The sequence below is a fragment of the Dermacentor andersoni genome, chromosome 7 (assembly GCF_023375885.2).
Source record: "Dermacentor andersoni chromosome 7, qqDerAnde1_hic_scaffold, whole genome shotgun sequence".
Classification (NCBI taxonomy): Eukaryota; Metazoa; Arthropoda; class Arachnida; order Ixodida; family Ixodidae; genus Dermacentor; species Dermacentor andersoni.
In genome coordinates this window covers 52,070,984-52,086,823 of record NC_092820.1, presented here as the reverse complement: position 1 = coordinate 52,086,823, position 15,840 = coordinate 52,070,984, and the positions used below count along the sequence as shown (strand labels likewise).

General features: G+C 45.8%; 1 protein-coding gene across 1 annotated transcript in view; it reads left to right on the top strand.

Moving 5' to 3' along the window:
• Window positions 1-4,539: 4,539 nt before the first annotated feature.
• LOC126534890 (cytochrome P450 2C20-like) overlaps window positions 4,540-15,840 on the top strand; it is a 72,252-nt gene continuing 60,951 nt past the window's right edge. The window contains exons 1-3 of the mRNA XM_072289196.1: window positions 4,540-4,802; window positions 5,705-5,829; window positions 13,896-14,002. Of these exons, the coding sequence (XP_072145297.1) occupies window positions 4,576-4,802; window positions 5,705-5,829; window positions 13,896-14,002 (459 nt within the window). The 5' untranslated portion in view covers window positions 4,540-4,575. The remainder of the gene's footprint in view (window positions 4,803-5,704; window positions 5,830-13,895; window positions 14,003-15,840) is intronic.

Here is a 15,840-nt window from a genome sequence, read left to right as displayed (position 1 = left end):
TTATCTGCGGCCTGTACTCATTAATTTCAACAAACTGATGTCTGCTTTCTAAATACGATCGGATAAGTTCAAGTGTTCTTCCTCGGAAGCCATATTTTTTCCAGCTTTACCAGCAGCAATTTACGGTCGAGCCTATCAAAGGCTTTGCTAAGTCTAAGTATAACCCTAAAGTCAAAAATATTTTTTCGATATTCTCTAGAATAAGTTCCTTCGGTATACTTAAAGCAGTTTCCGTAGGCGCTTTTTCTTAAACCCGTGTTTCAGTCGGTTAGCAGGCTATGTTTTCGCGGAAAATTATCAATACGAAAGTTGACAATTTTTTCTAGTCCCTTTGATAGCACAGGAAGTATAGATACTGGCCGATAACTGGCAATAATATTTTTGTCACCCCCTTTGTGAACAACTATTACTCTCGCTACCTGCATATTACGCAAAAAAACCCCGATTGACAGGGAAATATTAAAAATGTGCATTACTGCAGGTGCAAGTAAGCCTATGACGTACTTAATTCACCTAATTTCTAATTCATCTATGTCTCAACTGTGGCTATTTTTCAAGGATGAAAATGTTGTAATCACCTCAGGGATGCTAGTAGGCTTTAGTTATATATATTCTATTAATGAATCTGCATGCACTGTATCTTGAATGTCGTGATCTACGCATCCTACTTTAACAAAAAAATTTTTAAAATGGTTCGCAAGTTCTGTACTACCTGCAAAAGTGCCATCAATGTTCAACGTATCTGTTTGTGTATCGACTGACTTCCGATTTAGTGTTTCGTTTATTTTTTTCCATACTTTGTCACTTCTGCGCATGCAATCATTGTTAAATATATGGCTGTAGTATTCATTTTTCGCCTTTTATTTTTCTTTGTTGAATTTATTCGGAAACTGTTTATATTCTTTTCACTTTGACAGGTCCTTCGACTTGATAAAATACTGATAAAGCGTATTTTTTTTCGTTGATTTGCCTAACGAGTTCTTTCGAAATCCATGGCTTGCGCGGCTTTCTTCGACTCCGATAGTTTTCAAGCGGGAATGATTTGAAGTACAGCGTTTTGAGTTTGCTCAAAAACTTATCATATGACTCATTGGCATTTTCAATGGCAAAAATATCGCTCCAGTTCATTTCGCGCACGGCTTCTCTGAATTTATCTACTGTTTGAGCCGATATCTTGCGGTACGTTGTCTTTTCAGTGCACGCGCTTTTAACGGTGCTTTTACGCTCTAGAAAAACATATATAGGCAAATGATTTTAGTGGGAGCATTAACTGAGGAAGTGTAAGAGCATGTTTAATAATAATATGCAAAAGACAAACGTGAGGGGGATAACCTAATAAACGGCAGTCAGCCTCTACAGTATGTACATGAGTAAGATATATAGGTCAGTTACTCACAGGGAGCCTTCTTAAGGAGACCGAAATTTTCAGAAGTATGAAAATTGGTTGGAGTTATGAAACGGCCGGCACTGCCAAATCGCAACCTGGACGTTATCGCTGTTGTTGAAAAGTGTACAATAATTATGTTCTTCAATTACTATCCATGGGAAAGAAACTTGGAGGTAAACAATGAAACTTGAGAGTAAGTTAAGGACCGCTCAAACAAGCGATAGAACGGAAAGTATTAGACCTAACACTAAGAGAGTGGAGCAGGTCAATGTGGGTCAGAGGACGAACAGGTGTAGTCGAAGTTGAAATTAACAAGAAAAATAGGAGCTGGGCAGGCCGTGTGATTCATAGGTCAGGTAATCTGTGGTCCCTGAGAAATACTGAGTGAGTGCCAGAGGAGAGGAAGCGTTGTCGAAGATCGCGGAACATTAGGCTGGTAATGAAATCAGGAAATTTGCTGGCATAACTTGCAGTCAGCTAGCGCAGGTCAGAGGTAACCATCGATAGGTGGGCAAGGCCTTCGTCCTCCAGTTATAAAAGTACGCTGATGATGTCTTACAGCATCCAAAATTCGTGTGGAATTTTAGGGGCTGTTGCCTTTTAGCCGCAGTTCGCTTCGCACTGCGCGGCCGCATTGGCATGTTTAATTAATGGCATCGGGCACCGCTTTGATACTACCAAGTCATTTTGTCATCGTGCAGTGACTACACTGAACAAAGTGTGTCAGAGTCACATGATCAACGACTTGAACCGATTTGATCCGAAACCAGCTAAATTGCCAAACCGCGATGTTCTTCGTGTACGTTGCCGTGCAATATGCTGATGTGTGTATTCTTAAGGGGCTGGTGAAATAATACAACATTGTGCTGAGCACCGTGGTGGCCTTGATTTCTAGGAAGTGCCACTTGGGCTATGACAGACAGAGTAGTTAGGGGTTCCAGGCCCTGACGTCACCAACATCTCACTTAATATCGGTCTCCAAATTGATGTGCACGCGCTGTTGTGCATTGTGCCTGTGCCGGAATGCTGCCGCCTGAACCTACAAAAACAAACTCTTGACCTGGTTAGAGTCTTCACCTTGTTTTTGCTTCTGAGAAGAAGCGAAGAAGAAACGATGAAGGGTGTCAAAGTGTTATAGGCAGCGAAACTGGCAAGTGTCAGCGTTACGTCCCAAAGTATGCTGCCATAATTTGGGAGTGTCGTTATTCACGGCCGATTTCTACATTTTGTTTTTGCGGCTGCTCTCTAAGCTCTTCGTGCCCTCAACAGTGATCCTATATACACTGTGCGCCTATTTGATGGTCGGTTGGTGGTCGCCGACATCAGTAACAAACACCTTTGGTGGTATCGGCTGCTGAGAAAGCTGATATTGAGCCTGCGCGTTGCATTAGTACCGCACTTGCCACCAGGCGCAACGCGACAACATACCATACAAGGTGAACGTACGCATGCTGGGCCCCTCGTCTAAAGCTCATACGAACTATATATTAAACGTTTTTTTTTCATTTCCTTTATTAGTATAGAAATAAAGAAATTTTGGCACTTTGTAATAAGGTGGTACTGGTGGTGGTGATGCACACAGGTTGGGTTACCTTGGCAGACCTGGCCGGCAATGGCTCCGACTAAGCATATCTTTCCGCATCAAATATATCACCGTGTGTCCATCAGTCCTGTCTCGATCAGAAATGTCAGAATTCGTAACGCTTCCACTACAGTTCTTTTGACGGTGGTGTGGTGAACGGGCGAGTGTGGTTGCGCTTGTGGGCGCTGTAGCAGATGCCCAGAAATAGCAGCTGTCGGCTAGGGGTGTGAAGTGATTTGCCTTAAAAATATAGCATCAACTACATATGCACGATAAGTCATCGTGCAAGCAGATGATCAAGCAGGTGTTCGCGCTTCTCCCACTTCTTGTCGTTTATTCGAGCTTTGCTTCCTCCTCACTCTGATGCGATGGTGTACGATAAACCCGCTGCCGCTCCTGTTCCACTTTTGTCTCAACGTAAGAACTTTTACAGCGAAGCGGTTTATGTGGACCCTGTGTCGTCGTTGTTGGACTTGGCTAAAGAGGGACCACGTCATCTAGCGGGAGAGGAAAATAAGAGCTCAACAGGCGAAACAAGGTTGCAGTATCAACCTTGCCCCGGCGACAAGGATATCTTATACATTAATGGTTGTCGCATTGTGTATCTTCGGCGATCGAGCCAGGCGCAGCATGTACTACAAGGCGCACACGCTTGAATGCACTCGCAAGGAGCGCAAGCGCAGGCGGAAATTAACCCAGGGTGGCCGCAGAAAACGTTGGAACTAAGGGCGAGCAAGAATCCAGGAAACTGATCAGCCTGGTCTCTATTCTAAGAATGGGCTTAGAAAAGGGACATGCCGCTGCAACTGTTGCGGCCAGATTGCCGTTGTGTGCGTTGGGTGCTGCCAAGTCGCCGTTACGGACGACGTGCACCCAATGCGGTACCCATGCTCCCGTAAACCATAATCAAGACCCATGCAGTGTACATCGGGTGCGCGTTACAGAACTCTCGGTTGGCAAAATTATGCAGGATTTCCCGGAATATAGGCTACGGGAACTGCGGCATGACTGATTATGATATCGTGGTTTTATCACGCGAAAATCCGGAGTTTCATTTTTTATGAAACAAAGCGTACTTTCGCACTTCAGTCGACGCGAATAAAATATTTTTTTTTTATTTTCATCTTCGTCAGCTTGTAACACGCATCATTGAACGCTGCCTGCCACGCTTTGGCAATAATTGTAAAGTGCACCTTTGAGAGGACTGTAGAATGTAGCTTGAATTTTCATGGAGCATAAATGCATTATAACAAGCATGATGACCACTACCGTCATGATATTTGTTATCCCAAGAGAGATTCTGAAAGCTTAGCACGTGGTCCCGGCAGCCATGCACAGCCGTTGCGGCCGCAGCCAGAACAGGTGGCATGCGAAAACGTTCTCCACCTGAGGTTTTGCATGCGATCACATGTCACGATATTTTTTGCAAATCCTCCAACCAGGCTGACTGTCACAGTTTCTGTGTTGTGTAATGAAAAGAAGTAAATACACATTGAATCACAAATGTCTAAAAAAACAATACCTCGATAAATAGTTCAATGGAAATACTTAAAAACCGCGATTCCCTGTCCTTCTGTCATCTATTTACTCTGCAGGCTTGAGAAAGATGACTACCATGGCACTAATCCTATTGACGTCTATATTGGCGGCTATCTTGTGGGCAGCAATTCAATTCCTGGACGAGTTTCTTCAGCGGCGACGCGCTCCGCCTGGAACCAGGCTTCCACCAATGCCACCTGCGAGTCCTCTGTGGGGGCATAATGAAGTTTATAGCCTGGGCGTACAAAGCACAGCCGTCATGCAATGGTCAAAGAAGTATGGACCAGTCTTCAGGTACGCATCAGAATTGCAAAAGTTTAAGAACGCAGGCGCTTGCGAAATTGTTCAGTTTTCAACAAAAGCAAATAAAGTTTACATATACATTGTACTTGGTGCTCAGTGACACACTGAGGTTGTTGATAAGAGAGGTGCTTCATATTTCAATAAATTCGCCTAGCAGTTCGAGAAGGATGTTGTGCTTTACATAGTGCAATAAAGCCAAAACATATATTTAAGAAAAGCTGCTCCCTTCTGCTGCTCCACTGTCACGGACTTAGACACAAAGAATGCCATTTCCTAAGTTCAAAATACTGTAGTGAAAAGACGAACCAGCATTTTGACATTGGCCAACTCAACTTGAAACGGTCGAAAAATCACGCAGAGTCCTCATAGAAAAGTGAAGAGCGTGTGTTGTGCGTATGCTTATAATGGGACCTGCGCACTACAATATATTTGTGTTTTAAACCTTTTTGAGATGGCATTAGTTGTTTCGCGAACCTGCAATGAACGCCTATGACGGAAAGATTAGGTGTGCCTTTTTACTTTTTTTGTTCCCGAACGTCATTTCTAAAGCTACAGAACGAGGCCCCACGTGCACTCGATTACGTAGCAGACGGAGAAGTGCAAGCTGTAAGTGCATCTTCAAAATGGGGAAGTTTCTGGAAAGACAAGCGCCTTTTTGCAATAAAACTGTAATATTTCTCTTGGCAAAGAGTACAATGATAACTACAATAAATTTTTTTACGCAAATGCTTTTGCAAAATTAGCCTATGCACTGTAATATTGAAACTCAAGGGAACGTACACAATGCAAAAAAGAAATACGAGAGAAAGTCGTTCTTTGACAAACATTTACACATTTAATACGAGTTCGTTACAAAACGAGAATAATGTCAGATTTTATCTTCTGGCTTTCAGGTTAAGAAAGAACTTGAGGACCATCGTTCTGCTGAATGACTTCGAAAGCATAAGACAATTCTGTAACAAGAAAGAATTGTTGTGCCGTTCCACGGTGTTGACTTTCTTTCGAGAAAAAAACCAAGGTAACTTGAAATCCTTTCAGAAAACATACGTTGATATGCTGTTCAAGTTTTTGCGCTCTTTTTTTGCGCTGAAACAGGGCTATCAGAAGGGATTATATCTTAACGATCATCACAGATTTTTTTTTCAGTCTACAATAATGTCCTTGCCCAAAATATTCCTATTAGGACTACCTTTCGTCACCTCAAGTTACGTTATGCTGGCAGCTTTCCTAATTTCGTGACACCCTGTACTTCTCTGCCATCGTCGAATACGCTTCCGTTATGTTGGCATTGATTCTGTCACCGTAACTTAGCAATGTCTCTCTGTCACAAGCACAAAAGGGCTGGCCCGTCTGCATTGATTTATCGTAATATCAAATAGAACATCAGCTACCGTCGTTCGCATTGTAATCATTACCGCTGTCTTCATGTCCTTTACCATTAGGTCAGATCTTTTTAGTTTTATCGCTCTTTGCGTCATCGCTAACTTCTCAAGCATCTTTGTGAACCTTGGAATTTCTGCCCATGATTTAGTATCAGTACGATGCACTGACTGCAGATTTTAAAGGGCGGTGGTAGGTTACCGCTCAAGCAGTGGTAACGCGTACCCTTGTGCGCTTCACCGATCGTTATTTTTCTGTAAATCTCCTTCTTAGGATATGTACCACTTGTTACTATTTGGACTACACATCTTCTTTTGCACAGATGTTAGAGGCGTAGTGCCACTTGCGAATTTTCGTGTCTGTCTAGCGCGCTTTACCGTTGTCTTCTACAACTTAACTTCAACCCTACTCTTACACTTTGTCGGTGAAGGACTCGAATAATTTGCTGCAAGCCACCTTTGGCTTTGTTGGACAAGTCGCCAACTGCCAACGTCTGTTTCCTGAGATATTCACCGTCAGTCCTCAAACTCATTCTTCACAATCTAATGACCTGAATGAATGTTTAAGGAAGCCCTGAACTGCACTTTAAAAGTTATGTTTATTGCCTCTTTTGTTTGTGAAAGTGCGTTTTTTCGCTTCAATAAAGAAGCAGTTAAGGTCGCCGTTTTATATTGACACATATTTGATAAGCTATTTGCATAATTTGTCTGTGCTAAACATCGTAATGACTACCAATAAAGGTATCTAAGCTTATAAAAAAGCCATTTTTTATCTAACGAAGCCATAGAAAAAAGTTGATTTTGTTAAGCAGTTTTCTCAACTATCAAATTGATGACGTCGATGTGGTTTATTGCTTGATATCTCTTTCTGAAGCCAGCACGTTTACTGTTGTAAAATTTAGCATGCTTTGGTGCAGATTATCTAACAGAATATTTTGTACGAAGTAAAAATCGCGCTTTTGGACCTATCATTCTGCAGTTCTTTAACGTATCCCCTTTCCTGAAATGATATCAAGCTCGCAATCTTAGGCGCCTCTAGTATGCTTGCATTCAGGGAGCATTTTTAACAGATGATCACAAGCTTCATAGACATAGTATCCCGTCTGTCTTTCAAGAAAACTACCTCATTCGGTTTCTTACTGTCTGTCCTCTCCTACACATATGTTGCAAACCATTCTAACCACATTGTGATAACCCGGAACCTGACTCTCCGGTGGGCGACTGAGTCCAATCACGGTTACGTGGCTGCTTTTCTCTACAACCCGTACTTCTGTACCATCGTCGGATGCGCTTCCGTTATGTTGGTATTGATTCTGTCACTGTACCTGAGCAATGTTTGTTGTTCACATGTACAACATGCAACAGACAGGCATTGTCTTCCGGCGCTGAATTTTTTACAGTTGAATGAAGAATCCTTTTGTTGCGTTTGTTATGCCATCAAAATTACTGATCACCTCACCCTGCCTATTTTTAATAGCACACATCTTGTTCCCTCTAATGCCAAGCTACGTTCTGCCTGATTTCACGTTGCCCCAAATTTTACTGCTTCTTAATGTTTCTACTCCTACAATTTTGAATGACGCTTGTTTTTCTTTTGATCAATCACATTTGCAAGTTCATCTAATTCTATCTGATATCTGGAGCTATATAATTTCATGCTCTCTTCATTTTAATGGGTCCTTTATTACTTGCTGAGCTGGCCTATTTGCTATTTTGGGGAGTGACTACCGACTTCAATGTAATCATTGTAGTCACTGTAACGCGACATACACGAAAGTAAATTAGTCCATGGTGAGCTCAATACAGTAAGAGCCAATGTGACCGCAATCTTCTGCCTTTAGGCTGAATCGTCAACACTACAGCACATGTTTTCATTACAACATTGGCGGCGGGCATAACGCAGAGCCGTCCTGGCGACTCAAAATGTATTTGTATGAGTGGATCGTAATATTCCTTCATGCACCTGGCGTAGATGATACTGCTTTCATAGCAACAATAATCTCGGGACGGTGTCAGTGTTTAAGCTCCGTAAATTAAGGGTGCATAGCTAGCTCCGATGCAGTAGGGCCCGGCATTTGAGCCGAGCAGCTTGAAAGAAAGTAGATACGTTTGGGAAGGAAGCCAAAGCCTATTGAGGTCACGAATAGGTAAAATAGAACGTTGGAGAGCACGACGTCTCAATTTTCATATATCTTAGTCGTTGTCATCAATGCATGGACCCGCAGCAGAAAGTACTCTGAGTACTTTGCGACGTCACAAATAGGAGTGTATTCGGTGGGTTCAGGGGTGCAGGGAAGCGTGCATTGGTTCCAGCACCCTCAAAGGCTCCAGTCCATAAAAAGGCAAAAGAGCGAGAAATTAGTTTGTAAATTTGTAGTGCTGTTGCATACGTATGTACCGAAAGGAACGTTTGTGTTCCGGTTGATCTAATCTTACTCAATCTACACTGCTCAGCGACTGGAACGTGATACTCGGACAACATGGCGGCCAGTACTTGGGCCTCCGGTTGGCGTTGATGAGACTGAGGTGATGCATTTGTGAGTCACTGGAAAGTGAGTCTTTTTGATGCATCATAACTGCATTCGGTCACCTCAGCGGTCACCCAGTGATCACCGGTGGCGCAAAAAGTGCCAGCCACCATGCTGTCTCAGTATCGCGTTCCAATCGCTGAATATTGTACAATATCATCAAATCACCAAGACTGCAGTTGAAGCGCAGGTTAATTCATTATTATTTAAGAATGCTTGGTGGTTTAAATGCTATCCACGGTGTTGCACCGAGTAAGCAAGACTTTAACGACTTTGGAAAGGAAAACACGTCTTCCCTCACTTAAGAGTTCACGGATTGTACCGTGCCAAAGTACGAGGTTGTGCAGTATAAGACACCAAGCTCTCACCATTGTTGCGGATAAAGCTGTAGCATGGCGTAACGCATGAGATGGTTCACGCCGAAAATGAACCACCTAATTTCTGAAGTGACGAAACGGAGCGTGCCAAAATGTCAATGCTGACCCATTCATTGCCACGCGGTGGCAATGAATGGGTCAGCATTGGTGGTCTACTTGGGGGGCATTCTTGAAGTTCTTAATCATTCTTGCAGCTCTGTCGAGAGCATGTTGCATCTTTTGAGTCCAAGACTCCAATTTCTGTGGTGTGGTATCCTCCACGGCGACGCTCAAGCGAAGTTTATTTCAGTCAGCGAGGGTCTAAATTTGGGGGCGAAAAAATTTGGAATTTTGCGTTAGGGTTGTTTTTATCACGTGGCGATCGCTGCCTAATGTGTCCGGCAGGACCTCGTGTGCTTTGACTATCACATGCGTGCTTGTCATCGTGAGGTCTGGCGTGGTGTCCCTTGCTGTACTGCTGCCCACTACCTTTGGTATAGTAGGATCTGTTATCAAAGTGCATGGTGCATCATATTGTTATGTATAAGGTTGCCCTTCGGCGTGCTATATATATAAATATATGCCGTATGGCGGGCGTTAAAGTCACCCACTATGATTCGATGTGTATAGCGTGTTGAAGAAGAATTTCCAGTACACTTGCGCCCTTAATTTTAGGTGGACAGTATATGTTGACAACCAGCAGTCCTTTTCCCGATGTGGGGTTGGACGGGATCATCTCGACAGCGGTGTACTCGGTTCCTCCTTCTGAAGTACCCCCGGTAGGGGTTCCGTCTATGAAGGGGAGGGTTTTATTAATAAGAATAGTGGTACGCAGTGTTACGGATGCCACGTAATATCCCTGCAAGGATAGAGACGCGGACGCTGTTTCCTGCAGGGCCAGTATTTCTGGGGGCTTCGGGAAGTGTTGAATGCATGCGGACAATTCGGCGAGTTTCTTTTTGATGCTTCTACAATTCCATTGCCATATGACTAGGTCAGATAAAGTTTGGTTTCCGGGTGGAGGAGTTAAGCCCGCTCTACCGGAATTCTGTCGCTTAGTGGGGTTGGCCATGTTCAGTCGTTATGGGGGTCGAAACCCCCAAATGTGTGCTGGTCACCTCCTGCGTGGGCAAAGGGGAGTGAGCGGCGGCCGCAGGTTTGGGCTGTTTATGCTTACGGGTGGGTGATGACAAGGCATGCAAATGGAAGAGGTGAGTAATTGCAGATTCTGTTTTGCCGATGCGCTGATTAAACGCGCTCTTCACTCTTTGTAGAGCGTGCTCTTGTTGCTTAACCATTTGTGTTTTAACAGCCTCAAGGCAGTTGCTTACAAATTTTAGAACTAGTTGCCTAAGGCCTTGTGTGAATTCTGGGGTTTGGAAATATTGTGCACGGGGCTGTTGTGAGAGGACTGGTGCATGGGGCGGCGCGGGGTGAGGAGGTAGTGGGGAGGCCTGCTCAACGGGTGACTTACCAGTGTCGGCCAGGGGGTCCTGCCGTTGCTGCAGCTGTGGGTCTGGATCGAGGCTACCAGCGGTTGCCAAACCCGATGAAATCTCCAGATCCCCTCTTGCCGCCGAGCCACGCAAATGGGTAGGCTCTCGTTGCGGGAGTGCCGGCCACGTGGCATCGCTTCTCGTGGCACACTGCACAGGAAGGCGTGGCGTGTGGTTCGTGAGCGGTGTCGCAGGTGTCCGTATGGCAGGAGGTAGTCGGGGTTGAACATGTGCTTGTTTGTTTTTCTTTTCGTGGTATGATGTTTTCGGTTCCTTGGATCGGGCAGTACTCTGAGGTACTTGGCTGCAGACATTCTTATGAATATTGTCAGGTTGTTAGTTTGTCATTGATACCTCAGTACCCCACCTCGGTGGAGTCGTATTGGGTCCCTTTGGGCGTTGGCACCGCTCTTTCACCGCTCGGGGCCCGAGTCCCCTCTAACGAGCCGGGAAAGTCAGGTAGGTAGTGGGATGGTCATCGGATTCGCAAGTAAGACAGCGGGGAAGGCAACCTTCGCGGTGTTCGTCTGGGTTAAGCAAGCCACAGTTCCCGCACCGCCGTTCTTGTGGGTATGGGCAGATGTCATGTCGATGTCCGGTTCGGAGGCAGCAGTGGCACACTTGGGTGACTAGGCGGAAACGTTTGCATCGAAATTCTACGCCTTGAAAGTATACGTATCTGGGAACTTGCCTGCCCTCGAAGGTGTAGAGGCATGCTCCGTTCGTTCCGACGGGTCTGTCTTGGATTATGTGATATCATGGGGGTAGATGACCGTATCGTTCATGAGGGCTTCCTCGGTAGGTATAGGTAGGGCGCCTGTGATTATCCCCTTGCAGAAGTTGTCCGCGGAAGCCACATACGCAGAGACTTGACACGATTTGTTGCCGAGCAGGTGCGTCTCAATGTGGCAAACCTGTTCCGCCAGGTCAAGGTCCGGGGTGCTGACCAGGGCGATGTTCTGTTCCTTGCGTACTCGTATGCGCGCTGCCGCATCCAGCGAGGCTCGGAGTATGGTTTGTATCGCGTGTCGCAGCGGTAAGACCGCCTCATGTTGTAGTGATATACCTCCTCTTATTCGGAGAACCACCGTGTGGTTCCCTGTGGGGAGGCGCGGCAGTCGAGGCCAGCCGGGTCTGTGTCGACGTTCGCCTGAGTCCAATCGGGCGGCTGGAGTCTTGAAGGACTCCTCGGCGACAACGCTCCGTCGGCGAGCGTCGGCCACCCGGTACCAGAGTGTGAGGCACGCGCGGCTGATAATGTGTACCATTGGACATATCGGCTCCTCCACTCCGGCCGGGGCTGTAGTCACAGAACTCGATGTCATGCTCGGGCTCCAAGTCTTCTGCATCCATGCACTCCAGTTGGTCAACCGGGTCGGAATTGCTGGCGGAAAGTCCCGTAGCTCGGGCCCCTACCCTGGGAGCCGCGTTGCAGGGTGCGTCGGATGCTGACGCGGCATCCGCATCCGCTGTCCCGCTGTCGCGTTGGCGCGTTTAGGCTTAAAGCGGTCACCGCCATTTAGGGATTTCAAACGGCCGTCTCCAGCTATGAAAAGAGTCCAGCCCGAAAATATTGGTGTCAAGTAAAAGCTGGTGGCTTGCCGGTGACGATGGTTGTACGATGTTGTGCCGGTGGTGAAAGATTCCGGGCGGTTTAGGGTGGATTAGTAGGGCCAGCAGCGAATGTGCATTCGCCGGTGTCCAGGTAGAAAATCCTGACGTCGCGTAAATCACGAGCTTAGAGAGCGAGAAGCCCAAACAAAGTGCCAGTGAATGGAAACTGTGACCGCTGAGGATCGAGAACGGGAACCGCAAGCTATGCGCCGGTGGAGGAAAGCCAACACCCCCCCCCCCCCCTCTCAAGCAAAGGCAACCCAACCCAAGCGCCAGCAGAGGTAAGCTAACCCCCAACTTCGAGAGCAGGAGGCCGAGCAGAGACGTCAATGAAGAGAGAATCCTCCCACCGAGGGTGGCGATGGATTGTTCAAGAGAGAATTCCTCGGCCGTGAGTGTGACCACAGCTCCAAGTTGTGGTAAACTGTGGTTTGATCACGACCTCAAGCAATTGAACAATATGCACAATTCGGAAACCGAAGCTTGAATCTCGCCAAACTACGACATGAAGACAAAAGGCTTTTATGAAAATCGCGCTAAATACGAGTTCAAACTTGAGAAAACAACCACCAGCTCGGCTGATCTGACAGCTTTCACTACGTGGAACTTGCTTTACTTTTTTTTTCTCTGCCGGCAACCCTCAAGCCCTCGTGTATACCGCGTCGTGCCGCATCTGACGTCGCCATCTTTCACCACACAGAAGAAAAAGGGGAGGAATTGAACTCTATTGTCGCACCACGGTGCATGGTTACAGTGACGGCACAGGGTGGATGACGGCTACTTGAAGCCAACCTAAGAAAAACCGGCGAACGAAATTAAAGCAAGCGGGATTCAGCTGACTGCCACGTAGCCCTGTGGTCGGATAGCTCATCTAGCACTGCAGCTTAAGGAAAGCTTGCTGGAGTGTACCTGTATTTATTATGGCAATAGTATTTAACGTGATAATAAAAAAATCACCGTCGATTATGGTACTCCCTAATACGGAATTTGCGCGCAGCTCTACAGGTGCTTTCATTTCGCGATATGTTGGCTGACGCGGACAACCCGTCTCCTGCAGCACTTTGCAGAAGCGGAAAGTGGGGCGACTTCGTTGCTTATGTCGAGATTGCGAGAGGTAGCGGGCGGACGACGGGTGAGCCTAATTCACAGCGGCCTCTGCAGACGACCTTCCCAGACGACGCGCTGTACTCTGGCGCCATGTGGTAGCGATCGTTGCTTCACTACGCTTTTCTTCTCACGCTTTTGCCATGCGCCCCTCCTCCGTTTTCCGCCTCAGAGTTCCCCTGCACTCCTCTCTTCCACTTTCCTCCTCGCTCCTTTCACCTCCCGCTGCGCTCCGCGTTCTCTCTTTCATCCTCTGTGCTTTGCCTCGGTTACGTCGACGCCAACGCTCGCCGCAGTGTCGCGCACGTAGAAGCTGCGCTGTAAAATGCAGTGCCAACAGATGCTCCTGCCAGTGTAACCTGGGGAACGAATAGGGCGCGCTTAGCAAAAGTGCATTAGTTTGAAAGGCAGGCTAAGCGTAAGCTTTTCAATAGATAATTGTTCATTTGTAACTCCCGAATGCTTTCTGAACCTACCTGGACAGGTCTAAGAAAATGCAACGCGGAATTCATATGGAATGTACTTGGGGTGGCATCGCCAACACGCACGACATCGGCGCAGTGTGAGGTAGCTACATGAACGGCGAGCTGCTGTCTTTGTCGCACAGGTATTGGCCTTCTTAAGGGGAAACCGTGGTCAGAAAACAGAAAATTCTGCATGAGCATCCTTCGTGACCTCGGATTTGCAAGGACAGCTATGGAAAACAGCATGATGGTGAGCAAGCAGTTTTCTTCAAACACACAAAGGCGGCATATGTAAGTAATGAAATCATCATTTGTGCAGCAGTTATTTATTCAATTCAAGCTTTTCCCTGTTGCAGGTGTTTCCGTGGACGAATCGTGTTTCACAATGGGATATCGCAGCAAAATCGCTACTGAGTTACCTTTGTTGACCAATCAGATTTTGCAATTTCTGATAAATGTATTCAATAACTGCATAATTGCTGCATTAATATATAGTCTAGATAAATTATTCCCCATGATTGTGCCAGCGCGGTCTGTTCTTATTTATAATCAGCTAGGCTTCTTGAATGGAAAAATAAATGTAAACATGTAAGGCGATCACTGATGTATATACTCCAACTTTAGAAAGGTAGGCTCTAGTATTGAGAAAGACTGAACAGATCCCTAATTATTACCAATACCTTGTACAAGAGCAATCGTTTTTATCTCTATAGGGCTAGTCTCTATTTTGAAAGTAAGTGCATTTGTATCGCAATGATTGGTGGGAAAAATAAAATTCGGGAATCAGGCATTACATTTACCGTTTTCGGCTACCTGTGATTTAACCACTAATTATGCATTATAATATGTCAGGTGGAATTAGTCGTACCTCTAAAACCAAGAACCCAAATAGATTTCGAATGTACTTCTCATCAGACAAAGATAATAGCAGATGCTGCCGCCAGGTCACATGAATTGTTTAATAAACTTCTATTGTGTATTGTTGCCTGTGACTAAATATAAAAAACGAACATGTTTCTTTACCTTACATGGTTATAATGAATAGTAATTGCAATTACCGCATTGAAGTAAACGAGCCCTTTCTATTCCGTCTCCATATACCTCCTAGCTCGTTAAGTTTGCTGTAAATTACTTCTGCTTATGCGCGTACGAACAGATCAACTACCCCATAAATGGAATGAACGCGATAGCGTTAAGGATCCCGCGCCGCAGAATAAATATCAGGTATTAGCGTCCTACACCCGGCGTCGACCGTCGTTTCGTCAATACTGACTTCAGCCATCGCCTGCCTAACCACGCAGACCCTCCAAGTAGCTCAATGAAGTTAATAAAGTATGTGAATTTCTCAAGGTAAAATACGTCAGGAAAATTGTAAAGCACGACTTACAAACAACCGACACATGTGACAGCGTCAGATTGTAGTTTGAACACACGAGAAAACATAATTCTGTTACGCGCAAGCTCAAAACGCACATCTTTTTTCTAGCGTTTCTGCAATTCCTAGAGCTATGATGACCTCCGAACGCTCAAGCGCCATAAAGCGGTGCGCCCGTTTCCTTACAACACCTCCAGATGGCGCTAACCTCCATCGCATCGCTGCCCACGCAAGAGGCCGTGTGTCTACCCATAGAGAAATGGTCTACCTGAAAGCTCGCCTTCGCGCATAGCGTTCGCCGCCAGCGCTTGGCGGGAAACATCACGCTTAGATAGGCGGCAGTTGCCGTGAAGCATGAGATGCAGTCAGAAACCTTTGAATGCAATCGTATTCGCCTCTTAGTAGCGAACCTTAGACGTCTTCCAAATCTTTAAAACGATAACTTCGACGAAATTTTACTCAAGGTAATTTCCTTACAAATGAGTAGAATATACCTCTTGAGCAATATTGAAAAAGAAGCGCGTAGATGGCAATTGTATAATTTTCTCAGTAGCGGTGTCAACAGCTCCTAAGCAGACGACCGCCTACATTTGGCAGTTGGGCGCTGCGACCAAATTGCCAGCAAGTCCCACCTGCAAATATTAAGCGCGCCGCAAGCACCACCTAATTATGAACGGAAGTTATTCTTATGAGTCGAGCATTTTAGGTCATGC